Source organism: Accipiter gentilis, chromosome 29, assembly GCF_929443795.1.
Source record: "Accipiter gentilis chromosome 29, bAccGen1.1, whole genome shotgun sequence".
Lineage (NCBI taxonomy): Eukaryota > Metazoa > Chordata > Aves > Accipitriformes > Accipitridae > Astur > Astur gentilis.
The window spans coordinates 11,227,170-11,247,692 of NC_064908.1; the positions used below are offsets into that span (position 1 = coordinate 11,227,170).

At 60.8% G+C, this 20,523-nt stretch overlaps 2 protein-coding genes across 4 annotated transcripts in view; one reads left to right on the plus strand and one right to left on the minus strand.

Annotated features, from left to right (window-relative positions):
• The first annotated feature begins 1,792 nt into the window (after positions 1 to 1,792).
• Positions 1,793 to 6,870, plus strand: SLC31A2 (solute carrier family 31 member 2). 2 transcript variants are annotated; one of them, XM_049832390.1, is made up of 4 exons: positions 1,793 to 1,905; positions 4,350 to 4,416; positions 5,233 to 5,401; positions 5,996 to 6,870. In XM_049832390.1, exons 1-4 carry the CDS (start codon positions 1,900 to 1,902, stop codon positions 6,162 to 6,164), a joined length of 411 nt encoding a protein of 136 aa, XP_049688347.1. In that variant the 5' UTR covers positions 1,793 to 1,899; the 3' UTR covers positions 6,165 to 6,870. The 2 variants fall into 2 exon arrangements, with proteins under 2 accessions (XP_049688347.1, XP_049688348.1); XM_049832391.1 differs by lacking the exon at positions 1,793 to 1,905 and adding an exon at positions 4,058 to 4,145.
• A 76-nt stretch (positions 6,871 to 6,946) lies between these two features.
• The window catches only part of NIBAN2 (niban apoptosis regulator 2), a 32,177-nt gene continuing 18,600 nt past the window's right edge, over positions 6,947 to 20,523 (minus strand). For both annotated transcript variants that reach the window (XM_049832389.1, XM_049832388.1), the window contains exons 3-14: positions 18,729 to 18,857; positions 18,505 to 18,610; positions 17,430 to 17,597; positions 13,462 to 13,577; positions 13,279 to 13,383; positions 12,041 to 12,203; positions 11,418 to 11,605; positions 11,062 to 11,217; positions 10,334 to 10,450; positions 9,757 to 9,864; positions 9,528 to 9,639; positions 6,947 to 9,094 (exon numbers count right to left, since the gene is read on the minus strand). In XM_049832389.1, the coding sequence (XP_049688346.1) occupies positions 8,220 to 9,094; positions 9,528 to 9,639; positions 9,757 to 9,864; positions 10,334 to 10,450; positions 11,062 to 11,217; positions 11,418 to 11,605; positions 12,041 to 12,203; positions 13,279 to 13,383; positions 13,462 to 13,577; positions 17,430 to 17,597; positions 18,505 to 18,610; positions 18,729 to 18,857 (2,343 nt within the window). In that variant the 3' untranslated portion in view covers positions 6,947 to 8,219. The remainder of the gene's footprint in view (positions 9,095 to 9,527; positions 9,640 to 9,756; positions 9,865 to 10,333; positions 10,451 to 11,061; positions 11,218 to 11,417; positions 11,606 to 12,040; positions 12,204 to 13,278; positions 13,384 to 13,461; positions 13,578 to 17,429; positions 17,598 to 18,504; positions 18,611 to 18,728; positions 18,858 to 20,523) is intronic.

Consider the following 20,523-nt stretch of genomic DNA (forward strand, 5'->3'; position numbering starts at 1 on the left):
GTGAAGATTTTTTGGGGGGCACAGTCCCTAGAGAGTGGTTTAAACGATGCCAAATTGTGCGTGCAAGTCGTACTGCTCTTTGCTAGCTCGGTCCTGGGTGTAGCATCGTTTTGTGGGGTGCAGCAGCCATCCCTGCTGTGCCAAGGGGGACACGGGGCAGCACTCGGCCAACAGCCACACTCAGGCAGGGACCGAGCACCTTGAAAAGGGTTTTTCCTCTCCGGCATTTAATTTCTATTTGCTGCATATGCTGGTTGTTGTGGGGCCAGCCCTCTGTTAAACCAGCCCCAGCTCTGCTCTGCGAGGGTGTGATGCCAGCCCTGGCCCTTCTTCGCCCTGGAGCTGCCCCCAGCCCTGCGAGAACCCCCCGGCCATGGCCCCTTGCCTGCAGCCAGCCATGGAGACATGCGGGCGCATCGTCACGGGTGCAGCCGAAACCCCACTCCCTGCCACGCAGAGACTTCCCTTCTCCGTGGGAGATGAAAGGGGAAGAGAAGCCATTTGCGGCCGGGGTGCAGGCGGTTTCTGCTCCTGCCCAGCTGCCCGCAGCGCAGGCAGAGGGGTCAGGCAGCGCCGAGGGTCTGGCACATCCCGGGGGTACTGGGTACGGCTGAGAGGGAGACCCTGTGCAGCAGGTTACAAAGGGAAAATTAAATTCCAACTCAAGGCACGTGTTAGATTCTGGGGAGAGAAGCAGAGCAGACTGTTTTATGACAGCAGACACAACATTATTTCAGGGCAGAATTCCACCCCCCACCCCCCCCAACCAAATTGCTCATTTTAGTAGCATTTTCTGCTGTGTTTTTGCAGAGGAAGAACACACCTCACTGGCCAGCCATTCTGGCCGCAACCCAGAGGCGCTTCAGCTGCCAAAAAAATTGCGTGTCCATTTTTGACGGAAACTTTTGAGGAAAGATTTTAACAAGAAGTAGCATGTCGGTGGGTTCATCCAATAGTTTTTTTCTTAATTGAAGCAGCAAATGCATGCTGAGTAACTCTCCTTCCACCTCTCTGGCTATGAGGAAAAATACACTCAACTGCCAAAAGCAGTGTTTTGCCTGCACCCCTGTATTTCCTTCCCAAGCAGGGAGTTACACCTCTGGCAGGCACTGGGTGCCTCTGTGGGCATCGGCACCCATTTGGATTTGGGGCTACGGAGGCGGGGGCAGCTCCAGCGCTCCTTCCTCCTGCTCCTCGGTGTAATGGAGATGGCCAGAATGTGCCAACGAGGAGCGAGCGCCTGCGTGCTCTGGATAAAGCCGCAGCTGGGAAGCAAGTTCCCCTTCGGTCTGTCCTGCCCCTCTCCGGGAAAGGCTGGGGAAAAAAACCCAAAACCCCCCACCCTTCCGTATTTTGCAGCTGCAGGGCAGCTGGGATTGCAAACACTGGGTGCCACCCCGCTCTCCTGCTGCCGTGGGGAAAACCCCGCAGAAACACCCGCGAAGGCTTTGCGGGGCCCCTGTGCTGGTGCTGGCAGCGCGACCTGGGACCGAGCCCGGGAGGGGGCGAGGGGCGAGCGAAGCCCCAGCGGGCTCAGGCCCCCAGGGAGGCCCGGCCCCCTCCCCGCTGCGGCGCCGGGGCTGACCCGGGGAGGGGGCTGCGGGGGGGACACACACACACAGACACCCCCACGCACCCACGCAGAGAGACACCCACGGCCCGGCCCGCCCCACGCCGCGCGCCCGGCCCGGCCCCGCCGCACTACAACTCCCGGGGAGCCCCGCGCCGCGCGTCAGCGCCCGCGACGGGCCGGGCCGGGACCGGCGGGGCTGGGCCGGGACGGGCCGGGCCGGGCCGGAACCGGCGGGGCCGGGCTGCACCGGGACGGGCCGGGCTGCACCGGGCCGGGCTGCACCGGGACGGGCCGGGCTGCACCGGGCCGGGCTCCGCACCGCCGCCATGCAGGTAAGCCGAGCCGAGCCGAGCCGAGCCGGGGGGGTCCCAGGCTGGGGTGTGCGCCCCGGGCACGGCCCCGCAGCCTGCTCCGGTGTGGGGCCGGGCGCAGCCCGGCTGGTGCCGTAAATGAGCCCTGAAAGCCCGCACCTCCCTGCGGACAAGCGGCATTTAGCGGCTGCGGTACCGCCATTCGCCCTCCGGCACCGCTTCGCCCCGGTTCCCCGTTCCTTCGCCCCGGGCTTCCCCCCGTGCCTCGGCCGGGCTCCGGCGAGCCGTGCACAGGGCGGGCTGGCCGGCTGCGCCCCGCAGCCCTGTGCCACCGCGTCCTCACCCCAAAGACTGGCCCGTGGCCCGTGGCGGGGCTGTCACGGGCGCGGGCTGACAGCAGGCGCTCGCCGTGGGAGATCGCGGCACGGCACGGCACGGCACGGCACGGGCCTTCGGCCATCACCCTGAAGCGGGTCTGCTTCGTGCTCTCAACTCGGGCGTGGTGTTTCAGGCTGCCAGGTCCCCCCGATTTGCTGGCACAGCATCCCTGTGAGGTCCAGCGGGGGGGTCCAAGGAGCCGTCCCGGTGTGGGACACCTCCCTGGGCCACCGTGTCCCCCGTGGGGGCTGCGGCTTGGGCTGGCTGGGACGGTGGCCTGCTTGTCATGCTATTTTGCAAACCAGGAGTCGGTGTGCTGCAGGAAGGCGGGCTCATCCCGACGTGCGGGGCTGGGTGTCCCAGTTGGACTGGAGCAGCAGGTCGGGATGCGCCGGGCAGCCTGACACTGCTCCGTGCAGGCATCGCTGGTTTTTCACTTAACGGCAAAGAGCAACCCCAAAACTGGAGCGGATTAAGCCACTAAACATGGATGAGCGGAGGCAGCGCAGGATATTTTTCAGCAGCTTTATTTGCATGTGCAAATACCTGTAAGGTGCAGAGGAGGAGCTGGGCGCAGCCTTAGCCTGCTGAATCACTGCTGCGTGGGCAGTGGGTGAGGACAGCACCGTGTCCCTCCATCCAATATCCCGGGGCCTGTTGCATCGCCCCAGCAGCGTAATTCCCCTCTTGCAAAGAGTGGAATTGCCCTCTTGACCGTTAGGACTTGCCCTCTTGACCATCGCACACCACATCTTACCCAGCAAGATGCTGTCTCCAGAGAGATCACACAATAGCATCGCTATAGGAGAGCAGCGAGGGGTCATTGGCCCAGGGAGCATCGTTTTGGCCTCATGTCTGCGCTGGGTACCCAAAGACATGGCTTCACCCCAGGCTGGGAGACCTGATGCAGCGAGGGGATCTTCTGCCAGTCACTTCTGTTCCCCTGGCCCTAAAATAGTTACCTCCTCCTTACACAGCACTGCAGACATGTAGGTGAAACCTGCAAAGGAGAAATATCTTCATTTAAAGGCTAATTATCATTAATCTGTTGCCAAAGGAAGCTTAAAAACATGAGCCAATTACACGTGCTAATGTAACGAGCGGCCGAAGGGTGTAATTAGAGCCTGTCTGCGGTGTGGATGACTGGTTATTGGATGGTATTTCTGGCCAAGGCTGGTCCTGTTGGCTGCATCTGCCTGTGTCAATAACGGCGTGTACGTGTGGCCAAAGCCAGGTCGGTGCAGCAGGGGAGAGGACATGAGCCCCACAAACATTATCTAGAGAGATTCACCAAAGGAAGGAAAAAAAAAATTTCCCATTTTTTGTGGTAAAACGAGCAAGCCTTGGCAGCTGCGGTATTGGCTCTGTAGGTGGGTTCGTTACACAAGAGCAATACTTGCTTCTCCTATTTCAGCGTGATAAAGAAGAGTGTTTGATGCCCTTGTAGGTCCCAGCAGCCCCAGGTCAGACAGACGGGCAGCGCCGGGGACAATGCTCCTCTGCCAGGGAGGCATCCCTGGACCAGCCGCCCTGGCACCCATCGTCAGGTGGTCGCACTTCTGGCTCTGGGTGCCTTGGCCTGTCCCAGCGATGCAAGAGAAACCCCTGGGAGGCAGAGGAAAGCGGAGGGTGGCTGGGCTCTGCCAGCCGGCTTCGCTTCAGCCTGCGGTTAGTGTCCACCAGCCTCCGTCTGTTTCCCACTGACCTTCCCTTCTCAAATCCGGGCTAATAAAGTCCTGGGCTCATCTCTCTTTATCGCAGGGCTAAATTCTGGCTTTTTCTCGCCAGCCCAGACACACACAGGAGCTGCTGCTAGAGGTGAAAATTGTCCTGCTAGAAGTCAAGGGAAGAGTTAAGCCCAGTCAGCGTGACTGATTTTCAGGGCAAGTTCCTCTTCCCGTTTCAGGAGTCAGTGGGAAAAAAATTGCACCATTTGGTAAAATCCCAGCTGAGCATTGGCATCAGGGCTCAGCCCTTCGGGGTGGTGGGTGCATGGACCCGCTGAAGATGCAGGCGCCCCAGCCCCCGTCTGCTCCATCACCCCAAGCCAGTTCCCAGCGCTACCCTTTCCTTGGCCTCTTTTCCAGATGTCCTTCTACTTCTCGGACACGGCAGTGCTGCTTTTTGACTTCTGGAGTGTCCACACGCCCACCGGTAGGCTGCCAGCCCCAGCCCAGTCCCGAGATACCCATCTGTCCGTCTGTCCATCCATCTGCCACCAGCTGTGCTCTCCACCCGGGGAAAAGGATGCGGGGCAGAGAAACAAACAGTGGCTTTGCATTTCTGGCAGGGGCAGTGTTAGTGATGGGCTGGGAGGGGGGAGAGCCGGGCCCCTGCCCAGCACTAATGCTGGGGTACATACTGCATGGGGGGGTCGGGGCAGAGCCGTGATGGGCTCCACACACCACTCACCCCCAGAGCTCGGAGGGCACTGCCTGCTTTTTTTTGGCTGACCCTCTCCTACTCTGATGAGCAGTGCCGTGCCCTGGTAATGCCCCAGGCAGGGGTCAATCCTCCCAAGCCGAGAGCAGCAGGCAGGGAGGTGTGGGAAGCATCCCTCCCCCTTGCCTACCAACCCCTCCAGGTCAGTCAGCAATGGCTCAGCTTCCCATTTTCTTTTACACTCTTTTTTTTTTAAATTACTGTTCCAGCATCGTATTTTAACCCCCACATTTTTGTCGAGTCGATGCAAAGATGCTTATTTTTTTCAGAGCAACCCCCTCCAAAAAATACTCCCTAGGAATTTAGGGGGGGGACTGGGCTAAATACACCATTTCCCAATGCTTCGCAAAACTGCTGCCTGTTGCTCCAGCCCAACCCCGATCCCAGGAGCCCTCCGTTCCCTCCACCTTATCCCATGGATATGCCCAAGCGCTCTGTGCTGGGACCCGCCACGCCCCCCCCCCACCATCACCCCCCTTCTCCCACCGGTGTGCGGCAATGGGCACCGGCAGGGCGTTTCTCATGCAGGGATGGTGCTCTCGGTGCTGGTGATCCTGTTGCTCTCGATGTTTTACGAAGCCATCAAGATGGGCAAGGCCGTGCTGCTGCGGCGGGCGCTGCTGGCTCTGCCCCGCAGCCTCAGCCAGGAGTCGCTGGTGGAGCCGGAGGAGGGGGGCACCGGCCCTGCGCAGGGCAGGTACCGCAGGGTCCCCCTTTGCACCCACCCGGCGGGGGGGGCTCAGGGACGGGTGTATGGCCCCTGGGCCAGCGCAGGAGGGGAGAAAGGCTGTAAAGAGGCAGCTGTGGAGTAATAAGCTGCCAGGAAAGGGGTGTATGTACAGCCTTGGGAGGTGGTCCCGGGGGCTTTCCGGCCCCTTCAGGTACTTTGGGAGATGTCCAGGATGTTTTTCAGCTCTCTTAAATGCTCACGTTCCACCAGGAGCCACCGTGGGTGCAGTAGCATCCTGGTGGTTTGGGGATGGGCACAAGCAGCGGCTTGGGCACCCCAGCAAGGCTGGCCTGGGCATTTCCTTCCCAGTACAAGCCATTGGAGCCAAGCCCTGCGTTTTTCCTCTTGTATTTAATCCCAGACCATGCCCGAGGCTGCTCTTACTGCCAGCCTCTTAATAATATTCTCCCTGTTCCTTTGGAGCAGGATTTCCCTCTGCACTGCTGTTTGCAGCCCCCATCCCTCTCCCCGCTCCCCAAACCTGCTCTGGGATGCTGGCAGCGGGGGAGATGCTGGCTGCCCCGACCCCTCGCTGACAAGGTTTCCCATCTTCTTCCATAGGTGGTTTCGGTACCATGTCGGCCAGACGCTGTTTCACGTGGTGCAGGTGGTGCTGGGCTACATGGTGATGCTGGCCGTCATGTCCTACAACGCCTGGATCTTCCTCGGGGCCATCGCAGGCTCCACATTGGGCTATTTCATGGTGTACCCCCTGCTCGGTCGGGGCTAGGCAACCCCCCGGGACGGTGAGCGATGTGCTCCACACCTCCTGCTACTTTGTCTGGAATAGCTGCTGTCACTTCTGCTGGGTCTGTCCTTGTCCCCGTGCTGTGAGGGACACAGCACCCCAGGGACTTGCTGCGGGGACCCTCAGTGCTGGCCCGACTCAGGTGGGCGGGCGCTGGGGAAGGGGAGCCCCGTGGCCAGCACTCTGCCACGCTGCCATCGCCACCGTCCTCGGCTGGTGGCTGTCCCCCAGCTCTCAGGGAAGCTTTGGCTGGGTGATGATGGCTGCGGGGTGCTGGGCATTTCGTTCCCCCCATGCCTACTTTTCGGGGGGGTTCATCCTGGCTGGAATGGGAATGGTCCAGTGACCTGCTGGGGAAGGGGACTTGCTGGGGACAGGCACCCCTGCCCTCCTGCCCAGAGCTGACCTGCACCAAGCCCCTCTTCACACAGTGCCTTCTGGGGATAAGGGGGGTCCTGCTGCCCCCCTCCCCACCCCCTACTCCTGCGCAGTGCTTCAGGGATGGGGTCGGACCAGCCCCCGAGCTGTCAGTGTGGCCGTGCCAAGGGGAAGCTGCTGCTGTGGGTGCCTCTTGCTGCTTCCTTGGGACGCCCCTTTTAATAAAATCATCGAAGTTGTTTGTCTCCTGGCTTGTGTTGCTGCTGGGTGGTCTCAGGATGCGACATCCCCCAGTCACACTGGGCGTGCGGATCCCCAGCCCCAGCCCTGCCCCTCCAGCACAGCCCCAGGGGGGCGGTTCAGGAATAAGGACACTCTCCTCTGGCTTTAAATAAAGCTTTTCCATTTTATTAATATTATAAGCATATTTTTAAACATTTGTATAACTTTCTCAATAAAATATCCTGGAAGAGACAGGTTTTAAGTTCCCAAAGCAAGGCACTTTGGGGGGCCTCCCCGAGTGGGTTAGGCTGGGCACCCCCCTTCAGAGGCAGAAACAGCGGCACCTAAAATACAGGTGAGTGTTGGGGTGCTGGTCCCTGCTCCATGCACGCACACACGTCTCAACGCTCATGAGTCCTGCCAACCCCCACCAGCTCAGGGGCTTTTAGCATCTCTGCACGGGGGCTGTGCCAGTCCCGTCCCCCTCCCCACGGCAGGCAGGGCCGCTGGGGGTGCCAGCAAACCGCTGCTAAGGCACCAGCTCTTTGCTCGACCATCACTGCAGTTGCCAAAACCTGTAAAGCCCGAGAGCTGGAGAAATCATCCATGCATGGTGCTGGAGAGTTCTGGAGGGCAAGAGCTGGGATCCCTCCACTGCACGGTGAGCCCGAGCCCGGAGGCAGCCCAGTCCTGCCAGGCAAAGCTGGAGGCATCACGTGAATGGCACCCTCCCCTCTAAGTTTTTACTCTGAACTTAAATAGCGGCTAGAAGACCCCGGGGTGAGGGTGGCCGGGGGTAGGTGTTGGGCGTTGTGAGCCCAGCCTGGGTGCTGTGAGCCCACACCTGCCCCACTTCTTGATGCATCGGCAGCAGTTCAAGCCATGCAGCATTGCTGTATCCCTGCCGTGCCCCTGGCTGCCATCGTGTTTTCCGTCATCCCCCATGGCCCCTGTTCCCACTGGCACTCCTGGAGCCGGCTGGGTGGGATGGTGGCGGGCAGGCTCCCAGGAAACCCCCCGGGTTGGGGCAGGGGATGACCCCCAGAGCAGCCGGGACCATCCCACACACCCATCCACAGCGGGGCTAGCGCCAGCCCCCCCAGCAGCCCCAGGCACTTGCGCTGGGGGCAGACAAAGCATCTCTTCAGTAGAAAAGAAGAAAATAAGGCAGAAGAAGGACAGAGCAGAGTGCAGGGGGTGCCCCATGCCAGGCCAGGGGCCTCCCCAGTCCGACCCAGTAGGACCAATTGGCTGTGGCCAGCCCCGTGTAGCAGCAGGGACACCCCCCCCCCGGCTAGGCAATAAGGTCTCGGTGTTTCCCATCCCCTCCCTCTCCCGCGGTGCCGCTCTCCATCCCCGGCAGCGCAGCGGGTCTTATTCCCCCTACCCCAACCCCCGGGGTCACCAGGGCCAGTCCATGGTGAGGGGGGCCTGGGGCTAGAACTCAGTCTGCACCCCCTCACCGCTCTCTGTCGTGCTCATGGGCTGCGGGGGGCTGCACTCGCCACCCGGGGGGGCCACCTCCTCGCCTGTCTCCTTGTCACTGGGCTGGTGGCAAGCCGTCCCGGCAGACGGTGATGAGGTCTCAGCTCCGGGTGCAGGAGATGCTGGTGTGTCATGGGGCACCTTGGCCTCAGATGGGACGTCGGCTCTGGGTTTGGGTGATGCCGGTGCGGCGTGTTGCACTCTGGACTCTGATAGGACATCAGCTCCGGGCACGGGTGATGCCGGCATGGATGATGCTGGTGCGGCATGTTGCACCCCAGCCCCTGATGGGACTTCAGCTCCAGGCGTAGGAGATGCCGGTGTGGCGCGGTGCACCCCGTCCCCCTCACTGGCTGGACTTTGTGGGGGGACATCACCTGGGACAGACCCAGCCGCCGCCGCCACCTCCTCGGTGGCACCGCTCTTCCGCGTGGCATCGGTACCATTCATCAGCCGCTCCTCCGCCTCGACGCCATCCCCGGGGCTCTCCTTCGCCAGCGCCTCCCGGATCTCCTCCACCCCATCCGGGGAGCTTGGCGGTGCCCCAGGGTCTGGCTCCCGTGGCTCCGGGGAGCCGGGCTGCAGCAGTGCCTCGGCACCCACTTCGTAGGGCAGGACCCCCTCGTCGTCTTGGATCACCGACACCACTTGCTTGGCCCTGCGGCGCTTGTCGGTGTCCGGCTCGGCCTCGGGCTGCCCGCTGTACTCCTCCCCCCAGTCGATGGGGATGCCCTCGCCCAGGAGGTGCAGGTTGGGATCGCTGTTGTGCATGACCATGCTGTCACGGTACAGGTTGTGCTTCCGCTGCACGGCTGCTTCCTTCACGGCTGGGGGCACCGAGAGAGATGTCAGATGGGCTTCGAGCACGGGGCAGCACCCACAGGGCTTGGGCACCTCTCCCAGTCTTCCCACGGGGGAGGACTGTAGGGAGAGGTGTCTGAAGCTGGGCAGAGGGTTCAGCATCCCACCCACCACTCAGCCCTGCCAGCAGGAAGGCCAGGTGGGAAAGCTGCTCCTGGTACAGCCCCCAGCACTCCGCACGGGGTCACCCCTCCTCGTACAGCCCCCAGCATTCTGCTCGGGATCACCCCCTCCTCCTATGATCCCCAGCACCCATCACCGGCCCTCAAGGTGCTGCTGAGCCCAGGCTCGGCTTGCACTGACTCCACCCACCACCCACCACCCGCCCCAGGGTGCTGGAGCCCCCCCCGGGGCTCAGAGCTGAGCGGGTCCAGGCTCCACGGCACGGCGGGACCCTACCTTGCATGATGTCTTTCATCACCGACTGTAGCACGACCTCCTCGTAAGTGTTTTCCACCAGGATGTAGCTGGCAAAGTCTTCAAAGATCAGCTCCTGAAACTTGGCTAATTCCTGCCGCAGGGGGAGAGGCTGCTCAGCACGGGGGGACGGGAGGGAGGGATGCCCCAGCCTCTCCATGGGAGGGGTGGTCCTCCCCCCCCCCCCCCACCCCAGACTTTACCCTCTTACCCCCTTGCAAGTTGGCGCCAGCTTTTTCAGCAGGAAGGGGATGGTGATCTGCAGCAGGGCCTCCCTGAAGAACTTCTTCCGCACGGTGCTGCTGTCGTAGTCGTATTTCTGCAGGGCGAGAGAGGGCAGCCCCAGGTCAGTGAGAGCTGGGGGCTGGCAGCTCCCCTGCCGACGGGCACAACCCCCTGCCGTTTGCCCCCCTCCAACCCATTTGCATGGGTCTGAGTAGGTTCCTTTGCCCCTCGCATCTTTCTCTCCAGCCAGTTCCCAGGGTGTCTGAGCCCAGGTTAAGAGCCAGCTCCTCCTCCACTGCTGTCTGCAGAAGGGTTTTTTGGGGGCCGTCTGAAACCCGGGTGGCTTTTACAGCGATGCATGCAGTCAGAAGGGACCTGGCTCTTCCAGGTGGTTTCCCACTCATCTGTCCCACATCCCAGCAAAATGCATGAAAATCTCAATATTTTGTATTTCCCCAGAAGACTTTTGTTAAAATTGGTAAGGTCACTCCTGGCCTCTTCCTTGGGCTGCTGGCCCTTGGAACTGGGAAGGCCACGGAAGGCCCTGACCCACCACCCCTCACCTTGAGCACCCTCTCGAGGATGCGCTGGATGGACTTGCACAAGTCATCTTTGCCCTGCAGCTTCCCCAGCTCCTGATGGAGCAGCGTCTCAAACGTGTACACGGCATCGTCCATTTGCTGTGAGCAGAGGCAGACAGTCAGCGCAGGGTGGGGGGAGGGGGGGGCACCGAAAGGGACTAACCGTGGGGGTGGGCAGGGGACATTTTTGGGGCACTCAGGGGACACCGCGATGAGTCTTCACATTAGCGTGGTCCCCAGCATCCCAGCATGGTATCCACAGACTCCCCCCTGAGGACCAAGGGTGCTGGGGAGGAGGGTGCCCAAAGCTGGTTTGTACCCTCACTTCTAGGCCCTGCTTCAGGTTTGGCTGGATCAGACCCTAGAATTGGGCTACTGGCCTTGCTGGTGTCAGTGGGCTTGGTGGCAAAGGGACAGCTGTGCCATGATGCCCAACTGTAGGTGCTGAGTCTGCACTGGAAGGGTGCTCCATGCTGTCGCCCACCCGTGGGCTCCCTCCCTGCTCAGGCTCCAGACCAAAGGGGATGGCCAGATCCATCACACACCCTTAGCTGGGTGCCAATGACATGAAGGCCCCTAAGACAGGAGAGACATCCCAGCCAAATCCCTGCCTGGGTTGGACCAGCCCAGGCTCCCCGCTCTGCCTCTGCTCCCCAGCCCTCTGTGCTCAGCCCAGGGGGGGCACAGGAGGACCCCAGTCCCTGTCCCACCTGTCTCATGTGGATCTGGGCCCTCTGCTTGAAGACGGACGTGCTGGAGACATCAAACCGCTGCTGAAGGCCCTCCAATTTCAGCTGGTCCATCTTCTCATAGCATGACTGCATCTTGACGGGGTGGAAGGCCAGGTGGGAAAGCTTCTCCATGTACTGGGGATAAAGCCAAGCTCAGCAGGGCAGGACAGCCTCTCTGTGCTCTCGGGGCTGGGACATGCCACCCCACAAGGGCTTCATGCCCATGTATTTTCTCAGCCTGGGGTCCCCCAGTGCTGTCCACATGAAGACAGCAGCAGGACTGGCCCTGCCACCCCCAAGCCCAGCAGCCAGCAAGGAGAATCACCAAGTCTCACCTCCACCAGCTTCTCCAGGCCACCTTCGTTGACGATGTTCATGTTCATGTCCGTCACCTCCTTGAAGAACACCTCTCGCACCTCAGCAAAGCCCTGGCTTGTGGGGGTCATCAGGGCCTCCAGGATGGAGGAGATGTAGGGCTGGACATGGTTACGGACGCAGATCTCCGCTTTGGGGAGGACGAACGCTGGGCAGAGAACAGGGGTAAGCATGGTGAGGCTCCTCCTCTGCCCTTCCAGCTCTGCAAATCAGGTCCTAAACCTACCCGAGGGAGTGGGACCTGCCCCTCTCCCCAAGCTCCTCCAGGAGAGGTCTCCCAGACTTGCAGGACAATACAAGAGGTTCTTGCAGGGAGCCCTGCATCTGTATTGAACCTGTTCCTGCCCCACTGCCTTGCTTGGCGGGGGGTCACTGCCCACCTTATCCCCCACCTCCTGGGACAATGCCAATGAGGACGTGCACCCTGGCATCTCCCCGAGGGTTCCAGGCCACGCTGGCAGGAGCCATGCTGCACCCCAGGAACAGCCACACCTTGGTGAAACAGTGGTGATGCCACACCAGGAGCCCATCACGGACACAGCTACACACATCCATGGCCACGCATGTTCCCGCAGGGCTGTACCTCGGATCTTGCTGGCCAAGTGCTCCTTTGAAGTGATGATCTGGTCCATGTCCGTGCGGATGGTGCTCTCCATCTGTGGCCGCTCCTGTTCGCACTTGGCCGTCACTGCATCGTACTGGGCCTTGGTCTGCTCGTAGACCATCCTATAGACGGCATCTGAGATCTGGCAAGAGAGAGAGATAGGGTGGTCAGCTGCCCCCACGTCTCCTGCTGCCCCCACTAACCACCGCCTCCATCACCAGATGCCTGCAGGACCTGCCAAGCCTTCACTTATGCCCTGACCGGACTCCTCCTCACAGCCTAGCAGTAGGTTTTCCACACCAGGAACCCCCCAGCTGGGTGAGATGGAGCTCCCACGGTGCAGAATCTGCTTCGAAGCAGTGCCTGGGGGGGGCACAGAGCCGAGCACTGCCTCCATCAGCCAACCTGCCCCAGGCAGCTCCGGGGATGCTGCATGTCCAGGGATGCTGCTGGCCTAGGGATGCTGGCGGTCTGGGCAGAAGGGCCCCTGACCCTGTTTGAAAGCTGTTGCCCTGCTCCGCTCAGCCTGCCTGGGGTCTCAGGAGCCAAGCCCATGAGCGGGATGGAGCTGAGGCTTCACGCTCACTTTGCAGCCAAACACCATGATTTTGGGGCCGGCGGGAGGCAGAGCCGTCACACCCACCCCCTCCTTGGGCTTCCCAGCCTTGCAGCTAAGACCGCAGCAACTGAAAAAGCAGCATTTGTGTGTTTTTAGGCTGCTCCAGTGGCACAATATGAGCCTGGTGGTAATTATCTATCAGTTTTTAAGGTTTTAACAGGCAGTTTTGGAGAGCCCTCGGTCTTTCGCAAGGGTTTCGGCTGGATTTAGCCTGGGCAGCTCTAAAAATGTCTTGCTAAATATAGCCAGGACGGGCTTTGCTCCAGGGCTGGGCTTCCTCCTGTTTGCTTCCCGCGCCCCAGGGACGAGGCAGCGCAGGCAGAGATGGGCAGGGCTGCTTGCAGGGGCACAACAAGGAGCTTTAAAAAGCCACAGCGGAGAATAAGGACAGCTTCTTTGGCAGGGGCCGGGAGAGGGGGCGATGCTGGGGGGGTGGGGGTGCTGGCTCTAACAGGCAGGAAAGCCGGTGGGCACCGAGCCCGGCAGGGAATGGAGGTGGCCGTGGCCCCCAAAGCAGAGGCAGTGCAGGCAGGGGGATGGCAGAGGACGATGACACACACACACACACCCCCCCCCACCGCCAGCCCCAGCCCCACACCTGGATCCAGGTCCTCTGGCGCTCCTGGGCCTTGCCCTTCAGCCGGGGGCCGATGGTGGTCCTCAGCTCGGGGAGCAGCTCCTCCATCACCAGGTTGCTCAGGACCTGCGAAGGCAGGAGGCTTTGGGGACCCTGCTCAGCCCACACCGCCCCCACCCCAGCCTGGGAGGGACGGGTCCTCACCTGGGTTTCGTTGCCGCACAGCATGTCCCAGGTGCCGTACTGCTCCTTCGACTGGCGGTACATGCGGACGGCATCCGTGAAGGCTGGAGCCTCCACTTTGGAGTCCTCGGAGATCCCTGGGGAGGGGACAGGGGGGACGAGTGAGCAGCCTGGCACGGGGGGCGAGGGGCAGCCCAGCTCCTTGCAGCATCCCCAGCCCACCTTCACAGGGGGTCCCTCCGTCCCCCCACATCCTCGGACCCACGCGAGTAGCCCAGGGCTGTCACCAGGACTGGGGGATCCCATCCCAAGCCGCTGTCTCTGACTGGGTGGGGGGGGCGGCAGTCTCCCAGACACACCAGTGGCTGGGGGCACTTCCACTCTGTCCACAGCCTGGTCCCCTCCAGAGCCAGACCAAGGGCAGGGAGGCACCCAGGAGCAGGGGCTTGGCAGGCTGGGGGGCTCAGTGACCCCCGATGGTGCACGGGGACCCGGGGGCTCAATGAGCCCAGACAGCACAGCAGGCGCAGGGGACAGCAAGCCCCCATGGTGCATGGGGACTTGGGGGGGCTCAGTGAGCCCTGACAGCAGAGCAGGAGAAGGGGCTTACCAGGACAGGGGGGGCTCAACAAGCCCCCATGGTGCACGGGGCCTGGGGGCTCAGTGAGCCCTAAAGGGACAGCAGAAGCAGGGGCTCAGCAGTCGGGGGGGGGCTCAGTGACCCCTGACACTGCATGGGGCCCAGTGAGCCCACCAGGATGGGGCAGCCGGGGGGGTGTGGAGGAAAGGGGGGCCCTGCAGGGAGCGGCGCAGCTTGGAAGAGGAAAGCGGTGTCGGGGCCGAGTCAGGGCCCCCGTCCCCGAGCCAGCCCCGCGGGAGGGACGCTGGGGTCCGGATGGTTGGGCTGTCCCCGAGATGTCACCGCCACGAGTCACTGCAGCATGGTTTGTGGGGCCACCAGCACGAGGAGGCTCGGATGTCCCCCCCACCCTCCTGCAGCACCCATCAGGAGGAGGTGCAGGGTGCTGGGACCTCGCAGCCACGTCCCACGGGGAGGAGGAAGAGGAGGGAATGGGGGCAGCCGACAGGCAGGACAGCCTGGGAGCCCGCTGACATGTCCCACACACGTCCCTGCCTCGTCCCAGTCTCTCTGGGCTCCAGCTGCAGAGGTGCCTGCCAGCCAAAGAGAAACACTCCTGGGAGAGAACCCCCCCAGCACCCCAACTCCCATTCCCAGACCCCTGGCAGGAGGGAAGCAGGATGGGACCGAGCCCAGGGTGGCCCCGTGGTGAAGGGTCCCCACCCTGCTCGGAGGATCCCAGACTGCGGAGGGTCACGGCACATCCCCGGACCGCCCAGCAAGCCGGCGTGCTGGGGAGATGCAGCCAGGGGTGGTTTCTCCCTTCCCAGGAGGGACAGCCCAGGGTAGTGAGCAGATCTTTTCCAACGCACACAGATTTTTCTAAGATGATTACATTTAACTCCAAGCCTAAGCAGCTTTTCCTAAGGGGCAGCTTAGTATACAGGGGGAAAAAACCACTGAGCAAGTCAAGTCTGACCCTTTCTCAGTGCTCTGTGGGAGCCAGAGCAGGGCTGAGCTTTCAGGGACCGGTGCTTCTCCATCCATGGCTCCTTGCAGCTCAGCATCACCTCCCGGGTGGGACAGCCTGGTACGGGCTTTAGTCCCCTGCCAGAGCCGCTGCAGCCAAACCTCATCCTCCAAACCATGCAGAGAGCGGGGCAGGATTCGCCCCCCGAGAAGCGACCTGGATCTGCTCCACCAGGGTCACTTGTCCCTGGCAGAGCTCAGGGGGGCAGCAGGCTCTGGCTGCAGGGACCCATTCCAGGGACAAGCAGACAGGGCTGGTTGCAAGAAGTCACTGTACCACCTCACAGGGCAAATTTAATGTGTTTGTTTCATTAATTTGCAGCTAATTAAGCAATGATCTGATCTTGCCTTGTCAGGGATGGGAAGCAAATACCCAAGCCTGGACCCTATCCTGGAAAGGCTCCCGGGGTGATGGTGCACTGTGGAATGGGAGTACCTAACACTGGAGAGCGATGCTACGCTATGACTTTTTTCAAAGTCCACCCCGCTGACGGCACAGGATAATCTCCTCTTGCCAGGGGAATGGTGCTAAAGGATAAATGTGAGTTTGAAGCTGCTTTTTTGCCCAAAACAGAGCTGAAAGGGGCAGCCTGCCCACAACAAGGGGTAAAAGCCAGCAGGGTGGGCACTGCTCCAGCCCCATGTGCCACCATACAAGGCAAGGGACATTCTCGGAGCAGCCAAGGACACCCAGGCTCCAGGGAAACCAGGCTGGCCACCTCCTGCATTAGGAACGATGTTACACATCCCCAGTCCTTACAGAAGACCTAGTATTACAAAAATACAGTCTTAAAAAGGGAGGTGAAAATTCCCACACTAATCACAACCGGATGCAGAAACAGAGCCTCTAATTTAGGAAAAAAAAAAAAAAATTGCTGGACAACAACAAAAGAGCTTTCATGGAATTTGAAACAGTATCTCGGACCTTGCAGGAGCAGTGAGGGGCAGAAATGCTGCTCGTGAGGGAAGAACCATCTCACAGAGAAATCCAGGCTGTAGAAATGCAGAAATCCACCAGCACTGAGCCTTCCCTGGGCCACTGCCTACCCCTGTAAGTTTTTTTCGTCACATGCTGAGGATGAGGAGGAGAGGGACGAGAGGATTTAATGGCATGACCCTGGCTGGCAGTGGGGATGGCAGAGCAGCAGCACCTGGCAGCCGGGGAGGGGGGGAAATTAAAGATAAATAAATTGGCTTTTTATTAGTAGGAGAGATCGATTCCTTTTTTCATCAGGAGCTGGTTTTGCTCACAGTGCCCCGGCTTTGTGGGTCCAGCCAGCAAGCACGGGGGCGGGTCTGGGGTGCTGAACTGCATGCAGCAGTGGTGCTGTGGCAGCATCCCGCGGGATGAGCAGCTGGAGGGGTCCCTGCACCCAGTCCCCCGCAAAGAAGCCCAGGGCCCGGGTGGGCTGCGGGGACACGCTCATCCCGATGAGCTCGGACACCCCCAGCTCACCAACAGCACATGGATGTGTTTTGCAGTGAAGAACACCAAAAGGAAGGGAAAGAGCAAAGCTTTCGGGAGATTTAATCCGACATGGGAGGATGGAAACCCCCATTGAAACCCAGGATCCAGATCCAACCCCATTACTCCACTCCCTAAACAGCAGCTCCAGCAAAATGCAGGCTCCACAGAGCTCCCAGGAGTGAAAGAAGCACTTAAAAAATAGGCAGCATCACTCTTTGCCCACTAAAAGACCCGAATTTGAGCAGGATTCAGTGCTGGCACCTCCTTCCCCAGGAAACTTCTTGCCATCCAAGGCACCGCCGGGACCTGGGTCTCAGCCCAGGAGCGCACAAGCCACAGCCAAGCAGGAAAATCGTGTTTTCCTGCCAGAGTATCGCTGACGTGGGAGGCAGGTCCTGCCTCCACCCCGGCCCTTCGTGGCCCAGCACCCCCTCTGCCCGCAGCCGCGGCTGCCCTCGCTCGCCGGAGCCTGGGTGGTGCCGGCGAGGCGGGGAGCAGGACGGTGGGGCTTGGAGTTTTGATGACTTTAACTACCAAATATTTTCTACCTCAGGGTGGAAAATAGGCATCAAGGCGTCTCTTGAGCCAGGCTTCATGCTGGCTCCTGCAAATGCTGCCTGCCCTGGTGCAGGCATCGCATTCCTTATGGGCAGCGGGATGAAGCCGGGCACAGGGATGCCCCAGGCGGCTGGATCCCTCCTGCTCCCCACCCTCGCTCAGAGAGAGGATGAGATGCTCGATGATGCTCAACAACTCCCAGCCAATTCCTCCTCTTCACCTCCAAATCATCCCCTTTGGCCCAAAACCCAACCCAACCACCACAGGTTCCCCAACACCCTCTCTGGAGCAGGAGGACGATGCTCTCCCCACCCCGGAGCCCCCGTGTCCGTGTCCCCCCCCAGCATCGCTCACCATTGTTGCAGTGCCGTACGCAGTCCTGGAAAACTGCCCGCCACTTCTCCTGCTCCTTGCCCGTCATCACGCAGAAGTAATAGTGCCGGGCGTAGGGGTGCCAGAGGATGAGGGGGAAATCCGTGGGGCACTTCAAGATGGGGGACTGCCCTGATTTGGGTGTCACACCTGCGGAGGGGGGGAAGGATACTTTGAGGAGCAGACAGGGCAGGGCAGGGATGGGGATGCAGGGTTGGAGATGTCCATCTCCCCCAGCATTCAGGGCTGGGGGTGCAGCAGGGGAACACAAGACCCCTCAGCTGCTTCCCAGTGCCTTTGCTGTGAGTTCTATCAAAAACATGGGGCAAAAATAGTGCAAAGAAAGAGCCTCGTTCTTCCAAAAAGGAAATCAGAAGTGAAAATTGGAAAGATGGAAAAAAAAAAAAAAAAAAATTATTTCCAGCATGAAACCCTCCCCAGAGCTGCCAGACTGACCCCGCTGCCATTGTGAACATGCCCCAAACTGGCAAAAGGCTGGCTGCCCTACGCAAGCTGTTCCAGCAGCTCCTGCCCCGCTCCCTGGGAGCTGCCCTGGCCCTTAGGGACCCGGGGTGGGAGGATGGTGAGCGGGGTGGTGGCCAGTCCTCCTGGAGGTCTGGATGGAGAAGCAGGAGCCACTGCCTTTGCCCATGCTGCTGGGAAAGGGAGATGGTGGCAGCTTGGGGCAGCTCTCAAGGACCCACAGACACATTTTCCTTCCTTCCCCAGTTGCTGTGGCAGGATGTGAGCAGCAAACACCTCACACTGCACCCTACACCCCACGGAGGAATGGGGCTGTTCTCCTTCCCTACAGCTCCACACCCTGAAACCACCCCTTCCATAAGGTCCAAAAGGATGCCCACATCCCAAAACCACCCCTTCCATAAGGTCCAAAAGGATGCACACATCCCAAAACCACCCCTTCCATAAGGTCCACAAGGATGCCCACATCCCAAACCCACCCCTTCCCAAAGGTGCCTGAGGGATGCCCAGCAGCACCAGGGTGCAGGGGACCCCGAGCATCCCTCCTGACCCCGCAGCCACCAGGACCACTCACCAGGCAGGCTGTTGTTCACCAGCTCCAGATACTGGTCCACGGAGGTGAGGATCTTGTAGCCAGCGCTGTTGACCAGCACGCGGGGTGACAGGTCCCGCTCATAGGCCTGAGCAGAAAAAGATGGTCACGGATGATGGGGAGCACGGCCACAGCACCGCAGTGATGGGGTGTCCCCCTTCGGAGCTGCGCCCACCAGAGATGGGCGAAAGGGTGATGCCCCTCACCAGTTTGTTCTCATAGAGGACCAAGCCGTAGTTGTGCGGGACCACGCAGAAGCGGTTCCTCCACTTCTTGTTCTCCTCGATGTACTGGAAGAGGTTGCCCGAGTAGATGACATGGTCCTCCAGCGGGACCTGTGGGGAGGAGATGTGGTGGGCGGCATGGGGAGGGCAGGGAGGGGGGCAGCTGGGCACCCCTCCATCCTACGGCCGCAGCCTGGCTCGGGGAGCGCAGCAAGGTCTGTTCGTGGTGGTTTGGTTGGGGTTTTCTGCGCTATGGCTGTGTTGAGGGTCTCCAAGTTCACCACTGGATTATCTCCTATAGCAATGCAAATTTTGGAGCCTGAATAGGTGCGTGTGGATGACACCTTTGAGGGATACCACATGCATAGCCCTAGAAAACCTCAGAGGGGCTGCTCATACAGCAGCAAAGTTGCACGTGGTGGTGTTCACCATGGTGGTGGTCACACCTCCGCCCCTGGCATCTCCTCCCTGGGATATAGACCAAGCTCAGCTGAGTGACATGAGCTCACTTGGCCGAGCGGCAGGTTGGAGCAGAGCCCTCCAGCAGCTCTTCCCAACCTCAACTACTGTGATTTCCCTGGCTTGGGGCAGGCGGGAGCGTGCATGGTACTGCTCAGTAGCGGCCATCAACCAGAAGGTCCTGCCAGGGTGCGGGTCAGAGGCAAGCTGCAGATGGCAGGAACCAAGCCCTGCCCTAGCATGGTCTCCAGACGGACATGGAAGGGGAAAAGCAAGAAGCCACCCCGTAGAGCCCAGCACCAGGCGATCCTTAAATGCTCTGGACTTCATGGAGGACCAGCGATGGGAACAGGCTGAAGACATCCCGCGCCCCCGAGTCCCCCCCCCCGAGGCGAAGCAGCCCCTCGCCAGCTCCCCAAGCACCTTTTGGCCTGCACACTGGCAGCATTTACGCCATCTCAAACACAGGCTGGCTGAGCAAGCCAAGAATTTGTCCCAAGAATTTTTATGATCCCAGGAACATAAACAAGAGCCAAGAGCTCTCGTGAGGGCGGGAGCGTGCGGCGGCCGCCTCTCCTGCCATGGCCACCCACCATCCACCACGGTGGCCGTCAGGAGGGAGCAGCCAGGGCTTGGGTCCCACCACGCCCCAGCACCGGGACCCTTCTGCAGGACGTTTCCCTCTCCTCTCCCTGCTCTGTCCATCTCCTGGTTCACAAGAACCCTATTGCCTTCCCCAAGCCGCCCACCGCTCCCCGATCCCACACCCCCTTGTGCGGTAGGGAGCTCTGAGAGCAGCTTGGCTCAGCAAACAGGCTGACAGCACCTCCCTGCTCCTTACTGCTTTCCAAAGGCCTTGGAAGGGGGAGAAGAAAGCAAGAAGCAAGCCCTTCAGGGCTGGGGGACAGAGGGAGGGATGAGAGCCCGAACCCCAAGGCCACCATCAGGGATGGGGACAGAAAGATGGTGCCAGCTCCGGGACTCCCCATCAGCATCTCACCGGGGTGGCTCATCGGAGGAGAATCAGCCCTTATAAACTAGCTTCGAAACCACTGCCCAAGGCAGACGAAGCCGTACAGACCAGCTACTAATGAAATAAAATCCAGGCTGAGCTTTGACATGGCTCCAGGGGACCCTCAGCCAGGGAACAGCTGTTCATGGCCACCAGCATGCTGGGAAGCCCGGCACAGCCGTCCCCTCCTCGCACACCTTCCTCGCCCGGGGGAGGCACCGAGGCAGCACCACCCAACTCCGGCAAATATTTGGGACAGGTACGTATGCACGAAATTGCTAGGCTGGGCAGGGAGGGGACCGGGCA